Raw genomic sequence first — 17,985 nt, 5'->3', positions numbered from 1 at the left:
CCAGTCCTCGCGCGTGATAAAACGCTCGATATGAAAAGTATCATTTGCTCTTCAAAATTTAGCAAATGGCGCCAAAGCTGCGATTGGTCGGTTGATATTACGTTGCGCGCGGTTCAATCCGATTCGTTAGTACTATTTAAAAAAACAACTGTTATAACGGATAGGAATTTATAAAAAAGTACTTTATAAAAAATCAATTGCTTTAAACATTGATTCATTAGTAACAGTTACGTAAAATACTGTTGCAATTTTCTTCAAATTTAAAAGTCAGTATAAATTAAATTTTAGATGAAATAATATTCTGCTGTCAGAGTACTACAATCGTTTACTAAAAATGACTGCTTGCATCATTTCTATTAACATTGGCGTATGAGTGCATATACATGACTAACACCGAGTTCTCTATGGTAACATACACGTGTGTATGTGAACACACTATACTATATTATCGTTCTACGTATTATGTATCCAAGTCCCATCATTTTCATGTTCAACATTATTTTTAGAAATGACACAATAATATAAAACAGACGAAATTTCAAAGAAAGAAAAAATATTTAAAAAACATAGACATATTAATATCCACAATAACTTCGATTTAGCGAAATTATTAAAGCAAGAAAGAATTTTGCACAAATATCCACGGAGTAATAGTAATTAAAAAAAAATCGATGTATCTATATTCGCGATACTTTTACGGCTTACGGGAAAGATAAAGCACGTCAACCGTCACTCTATGTATGTTTACACAGATTTTTCATATCACGATGTTTGTAATTCTTTATATCGCGTGATTCGAGGCTGGGAATTTCGTTTAGAAGTTTTTACGGTTTCCCAATGATTTTCTATTCGCGCTGCGCTCGGAAAATTGCCATGACCCGATCAAATTGTGTTTCGCTTCCGAAAATTGCCGAAGTGACGCTCGGCTCCCTCGGGTGGCCACATAGAAAATGGAGTTTGAGCGAGGCAAGCGAAGCAGCTATTCGCCATCGTTGATGGGCGCACAACGAGGGTCCTGAGCTGGCTGCGTCGTGTATCCTGCGATTAACCCGTATTTTTGTGCTTAATGCGAGCGAAAATTACGTCGAGGTGAAACCGGAACCGTCTGCGAAACGATTGAAGGTAAGTTTGCTTGGTTAGTCTGGCATTTAAGGGGTGAAACATCGAAGGAAAACTTGGGGCATTGGCGACCATCCGTTTACAGAACGCATAAACCATTTTCTGCGCATGCGCGATCGCGGGAACGATAAATTCACCTAGAACGCCGTACGTTTTGTCGACGTAAAGAATCCGTGGGACAAACGATCGGTCTGCCCAATAAACTCGCTATCTTCCATATTATGAACGAAAATGTGAGAACATTTGCATGTTATTTTATTGCAATAACGGACTCTTGACTTCTGTGTAAGACAAAAGTGTGCGATTTAAAAGTGAGCATTAACATCTTTTTCTACGCACCTCCGTTTCGTAAATTGAATTCCGTTTAATTTAATGTTCTATTCGTGTCAATTTACCGTTTGGTTTCTAAGTTATATATTCGATTTTTAGAATTTGTATACATTTGGTATGTATAATTCGAGTTATCATTGCAATTATTACATGCTTTTGGCCGAACTCCATTCCCGCCATTTTCAAATTGTTATCGTATTGTTGTTTTTAATAAATGTTTACTGTAATATAAGATTAGATTTTTTATTTAGTTATTTTATGTTCACAGAATTTACAAGATGTCATCTGCACAAATTGATCGTCCCACTAAAGTGGGTCAGATCAATAAAAAGGAGAATGAGAAATCAAGAAAAACTTTCAACTCCTCTCACAAGAAGCATAAGCACGAAGATGGTCGCCATTTTAAGTTCGGTAGGAAGCGTCTGCAGAGCTTCACCAGCAATGGTAAATTCTTTCCACCATATAAGCGTAGAAAGAAGGAGGGTGTCATTATACCACCAACCAAATTTCTGCTCGGTGGCAACATTTGCGATCCGTTGAACTTGAACAGCATGCAAGACGAGGAAATAAACCGAGCCATGAATGCTGTTACACCCAAATCTAGCCCGCTTCCTACACCTAAACACAAGAAAGAGGCTATTGAAGTTATTATACCTCCGAACATTTGTGATCCCCTGAATCTGTGCAACTGTAGTGATGACGATGAGTATGAGAAGCAACTGATCTCTCCAACCAAAAAAGGTTCAAAACGCAGAAATAGAAAGAAAAAAAGGGCGTCTTCTGGTTCTGGGAAGGATGATGCAAATGATCCATCTGAATCCAAGCCTAAAGAATGCAATACTACTGAAATCGCAGAGCCTATAGAGATGGCTGCACCAGAAAATGTTGAAACAGCTCAACAATGTGCACCATTGAACTCGCCACCACCGAACCAGCCTAAAGAACCCAAACCAGAGAGCCCACAGAAAGATAAAAACAAATTACGTTTGAAAGGTTTGGAAGAACCAAAGGATAAGAGATTAAGAAAGGTTGATGTAAAGGACAAAATTGTTAGTCCTGTTATTCCTCAACCCGGAGCATGGAAACCTCGTCCGCAACACCGGCCGAGTCAGGATAAGAAAAAGAAACAAACTATGCCAAATTTCCGAGAGAAAGATGCCCGTTATCAGTATGGTAATTACAATAGGTACTATGGCTATCGTAACTTTCAACATGAAGTAGACACAAGACTGACAGTATTTGCCCAGCGTAGAGAGTTATTCGTTCGGAAAGATGTGTTGGACATTGGTTGCAATATTGGCCATATTACTCTGTCCGTTGCAAGAGATCTGGCAGCTCACAGTGTAACCGGTATTGACATTGATCGAAAACTCATCAATATTGCTAGAAAAAATATCAAACACTATGTCAATTGTGTACAGTCTCCTGCTGGTAATGAAGACAGTGATCACCATGATGTAAACTTCTTCCCAATGTCTATGCCGATCAATTACGGACCGGTTGATATTCCAGGCTTTACAAAGAACAAGAATCACAAAGGTTTCCCTTATAATGTTACTTTTGTGCAGGTATTGTATCAAACTCAATAATTCAATTCGTACATTAAGCATATGAAACGTAACAAATTAAAACACTTCTTTTTTTAGGGTAACTACGTGCTCGAGGACGACGCTCTTCTCTGCACGGAGCAACCGCAGTTCGACACGATCCTCTGCTTATCCATCACCAAGTGGATACACCTGAACTTCGGCGACGCGGGCCTCAAGCAAGCCTTCAAACGTATGTATGCTCAACTTCGTCCAGGTGGGGTCCTTATTTTAGAGCCACAATGGTGGAGCAGCTACTCCAAGAAGAAGAATCTAACAGTGAGTATAATCTCTAAAGTAGTGCTTTTATTAATACTTATGGATATCTAAATCGAATTGATATCTGACTACGAAATTAGAACCCTACTTCAAAACGTATCACAAGTCGCTAATCTGTTCAAAAATACTAATTCCATCTTGTGTTTCAGGAACGGATATACAAAAATTACCAGAGTATCGAGTTTCGACCTCACAGCTTCACGCAGTATCTGTTGTCTCCCGAGGTTGGTTTCTCCAAGTGTGAAGTGCTCTCTATTCCCCCACACCCATCGAAGGGCTTTCAACGACCTATTCATCTGTTCACCAAGCCTGGATTGTCCCAAGAAAGTGCAGAGGCTTCGACATCGAAGCGGGAAGAGCGGTCGGTGGAGAGGCGAGAGCAAATTGAGCGCAGAGAGTACGAACAGAAGCTGTTCCAAAAGGACAATAACAAAGGCGGCAACATGTCAGAGATCAGCCAGCAGAGCAATGAGTCTATGAGCCAGTACGATCAGCTGGAAAATGTTTATGTTCCCACTGCGACGCCATGTTATGACACTCCTGGTTATACCAACGATAGTCAACCGCCAGACGCCTCGAAAATGTGTTACTTGGACGTCAGCATAGAGAATGATAAGATGGAGTCGGAAGAAGCGTCTGATAAAGCTGTGGAACCTTGTATCGAGAACGCAAAGAAGCAGAATCCGATAGACGGGAAAAGTTCTGAGAAAGTAGAGGAGATGCCTAAGTCCAGGCCGGATGAAGATAATACCAGGGCAGTAGAGATAAAGGAAGAGACTTTGATGCGTGAGAAGAAGAGCAGCAGCAGATTGGAGGTGCAGCAAATGAAACCGGCAGCTAAACAGATGGATTGTACAGAATATAAAGAAGATTCAAGGCCTGAAGATCAGAGGGAAGGGAACAACGGATCAAGGAGTCCTTGCAAAGAGGATCGGTCGGTGACGCAACGCTACGAACTGACCTCGGACAATACGTAAATTAGTACCCAGAGCGCTTTTTGCGTGGAAAACGAGCGGTGCTATCAACTTTTGGCTGTTTGGTGATCCATTTAGTTGGCCGACCTTTTCGTTTTCATTCTCTTTCATCTGTCTTTCCATTCGCTGACCTCTTCGCGAACAATTTTTGTAAAAAGTCGCGAGGCAATCTCGATAATGGACGCGGAACTCCACGAAAATCTCGTTCTATTGATTCCAACGACAACGATGACGAATTCGAAACTCGATCCGCTTGCGCATGTTTAGAACGAAAAGAGTATTATTCTCTAGCGTTTCTCTAACTGAGAAACGTGACACCGTTTTTTTGTCTTGTTTACGTTTTGTTTCTTCTTTTTTTAATTTTTTATTGAAAATTGAATTATACCGAATAAAAACTTGTAGGTGCCCCCCTCGCAATACCTGGTGAGAGTTTCAGTGTGTTTGTATCGGTGTGTTTGAAATCGATCTCGGATGTTAGTGAAGCTATTGTTGGAGTAAAATCAATTGGCCTATGTGGCGGATTTCTGTGGACGGGTAGGAGTCGTGCATTTGGGTAGAGGCAACGACCTTGACCAGGCACTTTATTGTCGCGGGCATAGAATTGAATAGGAAAATCAAGTGTTCCTAGTCTATAGCTTCTAAATTATAGTTTCTTACTAGTTCATCTTTCTTAATAATATCATCAATTATGGGACATACTGTAGAATCATTGATACAATCGATGGCCTCGTTTACACAGTATAGGTAACAGATAACTAGACAGTGCATATCTTTTTACATCAATCACAAGAGACAGGCAGAAAGAATTTTTTTTCTCTTAGTAATTTTAATAAACTGGACATAAGTGGAATAGTATTTATAATGTTCTGTATTTTACTGATCCACGTTTGTACGAAATGCATGAAATCCGCAACAATAATTACCAATTAAGTTTGCTACAACTGTAGGCGACGCAGAGATGTTCCATTAGAGAGATAACAGCGTGGAAGGAGGGGGGATAAGAAGAAAGACATAAACCAGCACTGTACACGATAGAAATTGTATCGCTTTTACGTAGCACGAATGTGATAGCGAGGACAGGGCGTGCTTTATCCTAGCTGTGTCTAACGCGAGACAAGGGCAAGGTGATGCGCGAAACAAATTCTAAGTACCGTGCCTAATTATGAGCGTTTTCTTATTGTTCGCTGTACTGTCAGGAAGCACGTGTTTGATCGACAGAAGACTGACCGTTTATTTTTCCTTTTTTTGGCTTTACCGTGTCTTTCGACTGTAAAAAGAAATCGGGATGATAGAAATTGCGAAGTGCTAGTTATCCTGCCGGTGCCATATCTGTACTACCTGTAAAAACGAAGGAAACGAAGCAGGACAACCAGCACCGGCAGTTCAAGATTAGAAAATCGTGAGGAAAACGACGGAAAATATTCGAATTATGGAAACCAATCTAAAATAGACTAACTTTTCTAAATTGGATCAAACAACTTGATCTCCTAACAATCGAATGAAGTAGCTTGCTTCAATGTTACAAAGAGTTACGAAGTATATTCACTTTCGAAAAGAAATTGTACTAATTCTAATCGATTGACAAGGACTTTGTCCGGCCGTTCACCGTAGATTATTTGATAAGGATCGTTGCGGGGAACGTCCCAGGATTGCTCGATCACCAGTCGCCTGCGGAATGCTTCGAAGAGAGTACAGCACACACTCGATCGCACTGTTTCTTTCTTTAAATATGATTTTGTTCTCCGTTGTTTGTTTGATCGCGTGTGGAACGGAAGTAAGTCGCGAGGACACGCGAGCGGTGTTATATAGAGAGGCGAACTATTGGTCAAAGACTCTAGACTGTAGACCTGTAAATTTGTGTAATTTTAGAGGACCCGAGCGTATTGTTTCATATAGTTGTTATTTATTTATAGAGAGAGCGAGAGAGTGGGAGAGCGTGGTTACGAAGAATGAGAAGACATAGACGAGATAGTCGAGAAAGTATTATTTCTATCGCGTTGCTCGGCGCGATCGATACCGAGGCGAGATGAATACCGAAAATTTTTGCTACAAAACGGACGTTCTTTTGTTTCTATCAGCATTTTCGCGCGGAAATAATGGAGCAGAGGTGGTGAGAGATCCATTATCTAGTCTGTGTGCATCACGGAGGTGGAACGACAGCGGTGTGGCCGCCATCCTTGCCCTGAAAGACGCGAACCTTCCTCTCGATTTAAAAATTTCGCCGGTCTTTCTGTTAACGTTTTACGGATATCTTTTTTTCTTGTTGAATCCACCGTATCGCTTCCTTTATACACCTTGTTTGTTGCAGCTCAACGGTGACGAAACCGACTGATTATCGTGGAATTCAGAGAATAGAAACACTCGAACAATGGAGGGAAACGAGATAACGGGATCGTGTGGCGGTTACGCGGTCTTTCTTTCCTCAGAGACTGAACAAACGTAACACGACTTTTCATTTTTGCTCCTCTTCCCCGTCTGGCGCGTGTTTATTTCCATTCCTCGAGCGTCGATCGTCCGCGAAAGAGGTTCGCGGACGGTCGTGGACAAAAAAAATCAGCACAAATTCGACTCCGGGCGCGATCACTTTTCCATGTTGTGTGTGTTGAGAGTGTGGAACTGAGAGATGAACCACTTAGATGCTTATCAGGAGCACTCATAGTGTAAAAGAACAAATTATTAATAAAGAATCGCTTTGAGTCACTAGCCTCTCTCTGCTTGTGCGGACCAATAATTTAAGGTAAAGACTGATCCTTCAAATAATATTCCTTTCATCCTTTTCATTCTTTTTAATTGCTTCTAATCATTTTATAGGATTACCCTTATGAGACTTGATTCTTCAGATGACTGTGCACAAGTCTAGTTAGGCATTTTCGTAAACGTGATCTTTAAAGTACTCTACCTAGACACGTTGATTCTCTTTTATAACAATTAATTCATTAAGTACTAAGTATTATGTATTGACCTGGGCACCGCCATCCATCAGTGAAGGGACTCATCGATCCAAGGATAAGTTCGTGGTGTATCTAATGTGCAGAATTTATTGTAGTAAGATAGCTTCTCTACACTGTTACGTCTTTATACTAAAGATTACGGGGAATCGTTTGAATCCTCCTCGTTCTATCCTCTCCTGTTTGTTTTCAGGACGCATCGAAGACCAAAATTCAGTCCTGCCTGCGACACTCGATCTTTCGTAAAATCTCTTCTGCACGGGTGGGACATTAATTCATTTGCATCAACAACGTCGAAAGTTTAACAGTTCTTTGAACTGGACGCAAAAACATTTTTTTTTTTTGTAGTAACGTCACGCAACGGATGCAAAGCGGGACACAAACTCGATGATGCAAATGATTTAACAAATTGCTCGCAAAGTTGCGCGCGGCGGAAAGCTTCGATATCGATTATTGAAGAACCTCCGTTCGACTGCTCCAGTTTTACAAATGTAGAACGTAAAAAAGGGATTCCAATGACGCGGAACTGCTGTTGGAGCTCACATCCCTCGATTCTCAGCTTTAAGATCAAGCCGGATGTCTCGTAAAGTCGTCCTACAAACGATAATTGCCTTATTATCAGACTTGAAAGTAGAATTTAAGAGCTATCAAAAAAATAGGCGACGTTATCTCATCAATTTCCTTTGAATTATTTCTGAATCGTTCGAGCTACTAACGACAAAACCCTGGGCTAGCCCCGACACCTTAGAAACGCGTGATTAACGTACTACCATTTAAATGTGACTAGAACACCAATATTTTAATTTTCAAAGTCAACGTACGAACGACTGATTGTAATTCTAAGAGTTCCGTCAAAATTTTGCTCCAATCGCAGTTTCGCGGTGAAAATCGCTCGCAGAGGAGACTCGTGATCAAGACACGGTCCTCGTGTCGAAACAAACTTCGAAATTCGATGCCTTGGCAGTGACGATCCCGTGCTTACGGCCTACCGCGACTAACAATGACAAAATTCTCGTGTGTCTACGCTACGTTATCTCATTGATAGCAACATGTCGCTTAAACTCTGTTATACACTATACTCGATCCACGGTCGTTCTTCTAGAAACGGTGAACAAGGGGGTGTAGGGACCGACGGGGCTGGCTCGTTGACCCGCAACACAGCATTGTCCCTAGGATCTTCGAAACGTTGAAGAATAAATAAGTTGAACCGTCGTGTGCCCTGACACACGGGTGCATGAATTGTGGGTGTCTCGGTTTCGTTTAAATAAGTCCCGTCGTCACGGGATTACAACTATTGTTCGTTTCTTAATGACTACCAAGGGGCGCCAGCGCCCCGATCGCTTATGCTCGCCTCGAATTGTCTCTAGACGCGTTATCATCCACGTTTCTCAACGTGTACCACGTTTTTTCGCGGTCCGATAACGCGTTATCGAGCAGAGAACAAGAAGGGAAGATAGATCTTCCTGTCCCCCAACTACGTCTGGAGTCTGCAGACCCCGTAAACGTATCCCTCGAACGATTAGGCTCGTTCTCATAAATAGCGTCTACAATATCTCTTCAATATTGTCTAATCGTATTTTTTTTCTACGGTTTTCCATGTTTTCCTCTGTTTCTTCGACACGTTCTCAGCGCTCGGTCTACGTTCGGTCATTCCAGTGTCTACGATGTTTTTCACTAAATAGAAAATTCTGTTCTCGTATTCGTTTCAATGTGAAAACCTGAATTTCGTAAGAGCTCCGTGCCTCTCGGTGTACAGAACATTTAGCGAGGGCTAGATCAGGCGAAGGGGCCCGAACAACAAACAATGTCTACGCTTCTTTTAGTACCAATCCGTCAGAAAATGCATAGATCTTCGAAGGTGCCCGAATACTGTGTCGGGTGCGCGGAGACTCGAGTCCGCTGTAAAAGGTGAAAGTACCAAGACAACCGCCTCGTCTTCTCTTTTACCGAAATGGTAATTAGCTCGTCCGATCGGTGCCCGATTACTTTCACGACGGGTCTAAGGAAACAATGACGAAACGCGACGCGAACGGCGCTAAATTGTTCCAACGACCTTGAATGCGATTCCAAGAAGATGTGATCTCTTGAAGAAAACTCGCTCAGCGATAAGGTAGACGTTCGCTGGTCGATAAAAAAAAGTCGTTATCGCGGATTGAGCGGCGATCGACGACCTGGCTGAGATCTGCGAACGAACAAGACTCCGTCCGACGGGTCTCGGCCGTTTTATTCGTCGACCAGCTCCCAAAGCATCAGCGCGGCGTCGGTTCCACCGACGGTGACCACATTCTGATCGTTGTAAAGAAATCTGGCGCAAGCTACCAGCGAGCTGTACACCTTCTCTTCGATGTACTCTGCTTTTGCACTGGTGCAAGGGTATCTGAAGAGTCTGAGATATCCTTCTGCATCCCCGCTGACCAGCATGTCATGGGCCGCTGATCTGCTGGACGTGGTCAACACGGTTGTCAGAGGATAGTAGCGATTGTTCCACATTCCTAAGGACATAGTTGGACATTTAGCTCCTAATTTTGTGCGAACTCTATAATAGATGAATCACAGTCTTCACTTACCAGACACCATGTAGCCCACCATGCAATTGTGAGTGTACCACTTGACGTCCTTCATTACTAACGGACTCTTTTCCGAAGACAAAGCCTTTACGTCCCCTAAACATTTTTACATACTTAGTCTATTGTTGTTAAGTGTGCTTGTAGATTTTATCGAATAATGATAGTTACAGAATACTAGGTCATAGTCCTGAGTGACAGTCTGAAGGAATCTGCTATCCGAACTCCAATCCAACTGAACCAGCGGTTGCGTTCCTCTGATCTTGTTGCTCTTCTTGTACGAGAACCCGTCTCTGGATACTCTGAAGAGATAGATGCTGCCGTTCTGAGACCCCATTGCCACTATCTCTCCGGCTGTACAATAACGTTGCGAGGTAGTTGATTACTTAATTGTTTCAGCTAACCGAAAAGAGATAATAGTGCTAATCGAGATTGTGACTTACTTGGATTGTAGCCGATGCAGGACAACGGAGATCCGCAGACTCTGAGGGTAGCTACAGCTGTGCCAGTGTCTGCCGCGAGGACCAAAAGGTGACCCTCGGAGGATCCAGCAGCTAAAGCAACTCCGAAGGGGTGGAATGCTATGCAGATGCATTCGAAACCCACCTGGAAGATGTAATTAACGCTTCAGAACCTCGGACAACATAGTCTCAAAGCAGAATGAAGTACTGCTCAGACTTTAAACGGAACATTCGCTTATCGAATTAATCGGAAACTGAGGAATCACCTGCGTCGTCCACAGAAGCTTATGCCTCCTCCACAATGCGATATTCTTGTCGTGACCCGCCGTGGCGAACACCTCATCGTCAGGGTGCACAGCGAGTCCCCACAATTGTCTACCATGGCCAAAGACAACTTGATTGAATCTTCTCTGAAGAGAACCCTCCAGGATATTATTCCTTGTGGTTCCCACGTATATATTCCCGTCGTTTCGTCCAGGTCGCTGCGGGTAGATGCTGCGAACACCGCCTACAGCTTCCGGTAGCTAAAAAGAAGTTCAATTAAGTTTAACTATTCAGCAAACGCGTAAATATCTCGTACTTTCATGTCAGTGATGCGTTTATAATTTTGCAGGGAATCCCACGCTGCAATCTTGCGATCCTTCTCTCCACCAGAGAGTAAAGTACCCTCCGACAACATGACGAGGGAGCTGATGCCCTTGTTGTGCGCTTCGAATTCCATTCGAACGAAATAGGCACCGTCAGCGTCCACTGAATAGACAGTGATGAATCCATCACTGTCTGCTGTCACGACATCGCCGTCTTGCTCGAACTGGATGCTTGTCACGTGAGTACGGGACGGCTTAAATAGCAAATTATTACCAATAATTAAGAGATGAAACTGTCTTGTAGAACAACAGTATCAGTAAGACGATAAATGAAAGCTTACCGGTTTGATGATGTCAGTTCTCTCAAAGAATCCATCTTTTCTCCGGTTCCAGAAGGTCAGATGTCCTCTACCATGCGTGATCAAGAGATTATCATCAAGAGGATGAAACGCAGCTCCAGTTAGGTCCTCTTGCATTGTCTGCAAGAATTCATCAAATTCATCAACTAGACTTGAACATCCAGGGTTATGAAGTTCGTTCAAAAAACTTACCGCCACTTTGCCCAACAAATGACCCCATTGCCACTGCCACACGGAGAGTATCGCCTCCCTGCCAGCGTCCACCGCCAATACATAGCTGCCTCCGTTCTGCGGAAACGTATCCAAAAGCGTTACGCGATTCTTTTATTTAGAATGCATGCGCGAGGACACGATACTTTACCAGCTGCGAGAACGCCAGTGCAGAGACGCCCATCTGGAACTCAGTCATCCCGAACACGTAAAGGGTGAGCAGGGTCTCTGTCGACCATATGCGGACGTGTGGCTGCGCCTTTCTGTGTCTGCCAGCTTTTTGTCCGGACGCCACCAACTCTCTGCTTGGGTGAACCTGTTGAGCGACGTGTTGAAATGATGCTTGCTAGCTTAGATTAATTACTGGCCTGCAGATCTTTACGCATTTATGGTATGTGTAAGTAAACATTTATATTACCAGTTCTGCAATCAATGAAAAGAATTTTCTTTTCAATACAGTAACAGCGTCATTTAAATTTTTTAAATGTTTTTATTGTTTTGCGTTGGATCTACTAATTTTTTTGTGATAAATGCATAAAATCCGCGGTCTACTAATTACTGTCCACCGTACCTCCATGCAGGTGATGTCCTCCGTATGGCCGACGTAGTGCCGTTGTGCATTTTCCTCTCTGTCGAAGAGAACAGCCACGGCAGCGACGTAGTAAAGGAGCTCTCCGCTGGGCAAGACCCAGAGATTTCTCCGTGTATCGGTTCCCCGATACCCGTAAACCCACTCCAGCTGCAGCTTCTTATCTGGCGGCGAGTTATCCACCGGAGGCAGGTGCGAGGGCGGATAGAATGAGCGTCTCAGCCCCCTGATCGTCACCCTGGCCGGTTCGTCGCGCAACACTTCGACGACGCTGTAATCTGTTGGCGTAGAGCACACGTTCATCAATCGATCGGCTTACTTGCAACATTAGATCGTGTAAAGAGTAGGTCAACGACATGGAGAACCGTTTACTCGGACGACGTCGGAGTCAGGGGCGTACAGAGCCCGCGGTCTGCTCTTGCTGCGCGCTCGTCGCTGCCGACCTATATCCTCCACTACGGTGGGAGGACCTCTCGATCTCGATCTTCTCGCCGGGGACGCTGTCACTGTGCCAACTATCCCTATCCCGGATCCCGTGCCCAGGTAGAACGTGTCCACGTCTGCGAACTCGTTCCTCAATTGGGAGAAGCTTCTCACCTGGTGGCAATTCAAGTGGGAACATTCTTCAATTTGAACTTGTGTTTCTGTACTGATAAAACGATAGTCTTATCCATAAGATGGCAAGGTAGTTCATCAAAATAGGGTATGTTTGGCTTGATCAACGCTCAGAAAGGGCTTGAAATTTTTCCTGTACAGTTAGTGCAGTAAAGATTGCTGTTATTACAGGTATTGATGTTAGGGAACGTTCCTTCCAATATTGCAGATGCAATCAGCGCGTGACTAATGGTATACCGAAGAAAAATAGAAGGATGTGGTGTGAGGGAGCGGCCGCCGTTAAAATGAATGAACCAAGACATTTTCTAATGCTGGGATCGTATCGCGGACGTCACCGTTGACGTAGACATCGTTGCTGCCCGTATACGATGATGTACAAGGCAGCCAAATGCTCGCTAGGGAAAATTGGCCAATTTGAAATTCATATACGGTCGTGACCTGAAAAGATGGATCTCTGACCTTTTTCACGGGGGCCTCCGACCCACTTGCGCTACTTGAACCACCACTTTCGAATTAGTTACGTAATAATGCTACCGGTACATTTCTGGGGAATTAATGCTGAGGTGATCAAACTTGTGAGTAACTAGATGACAATATTGAAAACAAAACACTCGTCTTTGTCTGCTATCTTGTGAATGTACCGGATGATTCATTAATTTGTAAACCCCATCGTTCATAGGCCAGTACTTGAGATCTTTACACATTAGCTACTACAAACTTATTAGTGATGCTATTATGTCTAAAGATAATTGCCAAAAACTTCTGTGAACGTCAGCTGAGGATGTTAAAAATTATCGACTACACAGAGTGCATATTGGAACAGTTCTTCCTTTCATATGATTTTTCTTGCAATAACTGGCAAATTGATGGATTTAATAGTTTCTTAACAATGTCTACGAAACGATTCATGGTAGATTTAAGCGACGACCCGATTCCATTTAGAGGCAAGAAGTCGACCCCAATATCGTCACGCTTCGTTTCGACGCTTCTGCCCCCGCCGGCCCATGCATATTTATGGACAAACATTATTCAAGCAGATTTTATAAGTACGATGCCGAGCCAATGTCTTCAGATTTGCATAAATCGCTGATAAACTTTCGAGTCGCCCACGTTTCGAGTCGTTCACGAATGTATGAAGGTATCGATCATAATCTGCGTCACTTGTTTCGACGATTTCGAGGACTGTCTCGCCTTTCGAACACTAAAACGATGATTTTGTGCAGATGGAACGTAACATCTGAGTTTGGCTGGGGATACGCGAACAATCGAAATGCGTTTACCTCTTGGCCTGAAACTGTGAACATCCTTTTGGCCCCATTCATCTTCAGCACCTGCCCAAGGTCCTCCAGTACCTCCTCGAATGGCTGCGAGGTGCGGAGGTTCAACAAAACGCGGCACTGGAAATTAATTCGACAAAATAGTGATCAACTTTCTCAAATCATTATTCACAATACTCTCTAATTTACAATCGAGAAAGCAGGGCGATTGTGACAACGAGTCTTTGCAGTCTCGGTGGAATTGCCAAGCTTCAAAATTATTTGTATGCCTGAGAAGGTTCTAGTTTCACTGGTTTCGTGTCACAGACCGATTACAAACTTTTGCTTAACATTACGTGCAACCAGCAGATGTATCTAGATGATATTTTTCTGTTAGTCACCTGGACGGTGTGGTCGTGATTGTTGACGATTCGTATGACGCGTCCGGAGGAAGGTTTTCCGCCTCCCGGGGGTGGTGCTTCGTCGGTGATGGAAGCTTTTCTGCTGAGACTTGCCACCGCTGGTGGTCTGCTCTGCCAGCCTCCGACACTGCCTCCGACACCTGCTCCACCCCTACTGCCTCCGCCACTTGGGCTGGTGTACCAGGTGTTGTTCTTCTTTCCGTAGCTGGCCGGCTGTTCCCCAAAAAGCATTTCATCAATTAAACCATCTTTCCCTAAACTGTAATCACATACATTTAACTTATGTTAAATTTGAATATGCATTTGAATATGCTGTACTGTAAAAATTTCTATATCTGTCTTCGACAAGTCGGCAACTATTTAGATTACGAAATTTTCTGCAAATTTCTGATAGCTACTACTGTTTCTATTTCACGCACTAATTCTTCTAACGATGAGTATGCGAGTCAATTTATATGTTCAGGGGTTGGAGAAAATAATGGAAACATCTTATACGTTTACAGAGTTCTTTATTAAGGGTGCAGGGACACCTCTGGGATTTAGTACAATCTGAATTCTGGAAGGAAAATTATCCAAGTCTCGAGTAATAATTTTAAAACAGTCTGTAGAGTTTCACGGCTGCTGATTTCAATTTGAAAGCAGTGTTTCCATTACTTTGTCCGAAGGGGGCGTATTTCGGGACCTGCAACATATCGGCCGGCAGCGAAATGACTTCAAAGGAATCGCTCATCAACACGACGAAGCTGTCGCAGCCCTCCCAGGACTCGGGGCCGCAGGATTCTGGCTCGGAATCAGTAAAGGAGTCCGCCTTCTCGCAGCCGGCGACAAAGTCCGGCTCCAGGTCCGAGCGGGACGAGGAACTTGCCGACTCAATGGTGGACCCAAATCACTGTTGCCCCCCCGTGAAACGATATTCACTCCAAAGAAACGGTTCCACAGACCGGACGGTTCACAGTTGTTCACATTTTTTTGTTCACTGCTGATCACGAGGGCCACTCGACGATCACCGTACGATCTCTAAATTCTTATGGACCCTTGGGAACCACTGGCCAATAAATCCTTTTGTTACAGGTGATTGGAAGACTTCACACGAACGTCGCGAATGGTAAAAATTGGTAAAACCGGAGGAACGCTGGCGTTCAGCCATCCAGTGCAAAGGAACCGATCAAAAACGTGGCCGTCGAAGGGATACGATTGTCTGGAGAGAGGGTTGTGTGGCCACTAGGTGCACCCCCGGCTGTGCTCGATGGACAACTGGAGGCGGGGTGTGCCATTCGGGCCGAGAAACCAGCCCCGGGGCTGCAACATCCCCTACCCACCATTCCCCGCTTTTGCGGAGAGCCATCGTGTCTCAAGGACAAACACCCACCCCTCGGTTTGGTCTTGGCCGAACCACGGGATCACCACCGGCTCCGAAATTCGAAAATCACGCCAATTTTCATCCCCCTTTGCTCTGGCACCCGTGTTTCCACCCCCCCTTTTTTTATCTCTCGCGTGTCGTAAACAGTGTTTCATGACCGACTTATCGTTACGTACACCCTTACCCTTTTTTCGCGATAACCTTAAGGCAGATATTTCCTTTGTGTAATCAGACCCTCGCGCCCTTGCCCACATTGTAGACAAATATAGCCCGAATGACAGGGTTGTTGAGGTATTTTAGAATTTCATCGGCCGACCCGCGGCTATTTTTGGACGCACCGGGAAGTGCTACATTGTTCCGGTGAATTTTTGGAAGGTTCTAATTCTAGGAACCCTCGCTGGTGCTAAATTTACCGCGTGATTGTTGGCACAGTGTCTACGAGTGCAGATTTGTTATAGGATTTGTTATAAAATTTCATTTTCCTTGATGGCTGATATCGTGCCCCTGTACGACAACTTTTTACAGAGATATTGTTCTTCAAATTTTCTTGGAAGCTATTTGAATTTTATTCATTTAACATCGTGGTTGATGTCGTGGCGCATTCGATCAGATTAACTTTTTCTTTGGATTTATAGGATGCAACAAAATTAAAGTGACAATCACTGAGATCAAGTTTAACTTTTTGAAGCTGTGTGGGAAATTATTTATGATCCCCCATATATGTATAGAACATTCGTCATTGTCACTACATATGCAATACCACATTTTACTAATGATTCTCGTCTCCATTTTCAGGGTGGTGCCAAGGATAGCTTCTCAAAACTTGATTGGAGGATAGTCTGCGTCGTATCTTGGAAGGAGCTAATCATGATAGACAGCTGGTAACACGGATATCTGGAACGCTGACAGACACCCGGTAATGAGGGTTGGTTGAAGACTTGAAAGCGTTCCCGTAAGAAGAATTAGGGAACGCCCACGCCCCTCGGGTAAAGTCCCGAACGTTCCCGGAAAGTGGCATCGTATTGGGCCAATTACACTGATTGGTTAAGTAGGGTCGATATTCAAAGTGCGCCGGAGAGAGAGGGCGGGAAAAAAAGGCCGGCGAGGCTAATAGTCTAATAAAACGACTTATGAATTCGAGACACGCACGCTCCCGAAGCAGTTGCGCCGGGGATTCGATGACCTTGTCATCGCTGGTTACGCGGACCCTTCGCAATTTATCAAGCGTTAACAATTTTTCATTCAACCTGAAGCGTATAATTTTTCAAGCAAAGCAAAGTAATTTGTTCTTGGCGTGGGTGAAATGCAATTTAACGTTTACCCGCGGTAAGTCCGTCGATCAGCCCTTAACCGGACTCGTGATTCTTGGCCTTTCTCTTTAAGCCTTTATTCTTAATGGAACGCTTCAAAATTTGTTACAAAATGAACAGAAATATTAATTTTTCTGCTGATGTTTGAATGCTCAATACCATAGCATTATTATATTAGTCACGTAACCAATTAAAGGTTCATAAAGATTTCAAGTTTACTGTGAGGATTTAAATAAGAAATTGTGTTCGGTTTGCAGAAGTCAAGGGTGCAGTCGGCGAACGATATACTCATTGAAAAATGGTTCGGCCGACCAATAACCGGATTCATCGTCGTGCAGTCGCAAAGCTATGCCAGCTTTGATGGGATTGGTATGATAATGGAAGCATAGATTAACACAGGGTGAAGGTCGGACCACCGCCTCACACACCCGAGCAACCCTTCCGGCAGCCTATCCTTTCTGTGACGTAAGCTTAACCCTTGTTGAGGTCGCCTTTGTTTTCTTTCTACCAAAACTACGCCAATTTATCCTTCGACTGTTTCTTCAATCTCTGTCATATTCATTGATCATCTCTACTTGTCCAAAATGCACAAGAATAATCCGAACAATTACATTCCATGATAGTTAACATTTACGTTCTCTCTCTTCATTTTTTTATAGGAATCGTGCGGTCAGTTAGTTGAGTATTGCTGTTCATTTTAGGACAGGATTGCAATTCTATCAGCAAGATCAAAATGGTATATCTTGCTCCATGTTAACTAACAATAAGCTGGCTAATGAATTCCTTTCTTGTTCTAATGCGGGATCGCAAACCCTAACGAAGGTTCTTCTAAAAATAACCACAGTGGACAACGAAGGGCTGAGCGAAACCTAATAAGTATGACAACATAATCCGGACGACTGTTAACGGGCTCGAGGCACGAGTCCTGTAAACGAGACACATTGCCAGTGAAAAAAACACGTTTAAATTAACTAGGTAGATAGGAAGAACGACACGTGAATGCAATCCTAATACGA

At 43.6% G+C, this 17,985-nt stretch overlaps 2 protein-coding genes and 1 long non-coding RNA gene across 15 annotated transcripts in view; 2 read left to right on the top strand and 1 right to left on the bottom strand.

Annotated features, from left to right (window-relative positions):
• The first annotated feature begins 437 nt into the window (after positions 1-437).
• On the top strand, positions 438-6,991 carry LOC117225290 (7SK snRNA methylphosphate capping enzyme). Its single transcript, XM_033478734.2, has 4 exons — positions 438-1,122; positions 1,718-3,017; positions 3,096-3,314; positions 3,464-6,991. Exons 2-4 carry the CDS (start codon positions 1,728-1,730, stop codon positions 4,289-4,291), a joined length of 2,337 nt encoding a protein of 778 aa, XP_033334625.2. The 5' UTR covers positions 438-1,122; positions 1,718-1,727; the 3' UTR covers positions 4,292-6,991.
• Positions 6,992-7,308: 317 nt separating this feature from the next.
• DCX-EMAP (Doublecortin-domain-containing echinoderm-microtubule-associated protein) overlaps positions 7,309-17,985 on the bottom strand; it is a 25,980-nt gene continuing 15,303 nt past the window's right edge. The window contains exons 5-17 of one of the 2 annotated variants that reach the window (XM_076519258.1): positions 14,279-14,512; positions 13,902-14,018; positions 12,372-12,603; positions 11,989-12,284; positions 11,569-11,733; positions 11,400-11,495; positions 11,190-11,327; positions 10,842-11,102; positions 10,528-10,785; positions 10,244-10,406; positions 9,972-10,154; positions 9,804-9,899; positions 7,309-9,728 (exon numbers count right to left, since the gene is read on the bottom strand). In XM_076519258.1, the coding sequence (XP_076375373.1) occupies positions 9,460-9,728; positions 9,804-9,899; positions 9,972-10,154; positions 10,244-10,406; positions 10,528-10,785; positions 10,842-11,102; positions 11,190-11,327; positions 11,400-11,495; positions 11,569-11,733; positions 11,989-12,284; positions 12,372-12,603; positions 13,902-14,018; positions 14,279-14,512 (2,508 nt within the window). In that variant the 3' untranslated portion in view covers positions 7,309-9,459. Of the gene's footprint in view, positions 9,729-9,803; positions 9,900-9,971; positions 10,155-10,243; positions 10,407-10,527; positions 10,786-10,841; positions 11,103-11,189; positions 11,496-11,568; positions 11,734-11,988; positions 12,285-12,371; positions 12,604-13,901; positions 14,019-14,278; positions 14,513-17,985 lie in introns of both variants that reach the window. The other variant, XM_076519257.1, reaches the window with a different exon arrangement.
• LOC117225385 (uncharacterized) overlaps positions 9,716-17,985 on the top strand; it is a 12,462-nt gene continuing 4,192 nt past the window's right edge. For 4 of the 12 annotated variants that reach the window (XR_013032794.1, XR_013032793.1, XR_013032791.1 and 1 more), the window contains exons 1-13: positions 9,716-9,831; positions 9,968-10,174; positions 10,255-10,781; positions 10,875-11,087; positions 11,242-11,808; positions 11,999-12,709; positions 12,793-13,759; positions 13,845-13,992; positions 14,275-14,560; positions 14,965-15,307; positions 15,371-16,575; positions 17,227-17,434; positions 17,629-17,944. This is a non-coding gene — a long non-coding RNA (uncharacterized LOC117225385). Of the gene's footprint in view, positions 9,832-9,967; positions 10,175-10,254; positions 10,782-10,874; positions 11,088-11,241; positions 11,815-11,998; positions 12,710-12,792; positions 13,760-13,844; positions 13,993-14,274; positions 14,561-14,964; positions 15,308-15,370; positions 16,576-17,226; positions 17,435-17,628; positions 17,945-17,985 lie in introns of those variants that run through there. The other 8 variants (XR_013032795.1, XR_013032792.1, XR_013032789.1 and 5 more) reach the window with 6 other exon arrangements.

This window comes from Megalopta genalis, chromosome 2 (genome assembly GCF_051020955.1).
Source record: "Megalopta genalis isolate 19385.01 chromosome 2, iyMegGena1_principal, whole genome shotgun sequence".
Classification (NCBI taxonomy): domain Eukaryota; kingdom Metazoa; phylum Arthropoda; class Insecta; order Hymenoptera; family Halictidae; genus Megalopta; species Megalopta genalis.
This window is presented reverse-complemented; position numbering and strand designations above follow the sequence as displayed.

Excerpts from the sequence above, each read along its gene's own strand:
- LOC117225290 (XM_033478734.2), top strand. The coding sequence starts at position 1,728 with ATGTCATCTGCACAAATTGATCGTCCCACTAAAGTGGGTCAGATCAAT. Across the intron at positions 3,018-3,095 it reads ATAATGTTACTTTTGTGCAG|GGTAACTACGTGCTCGAGGA; the intron begins GTATTGTATCAA and ends TTCTTTTTTTAG. Across the intron at positions 3,315-3,463 it reads CCAAGAAGAAGAATCTAACA|GAACGGATATACAAAAATTA; the intron begins GTGAGTATAATC and ends CTTGTGTTTCAG.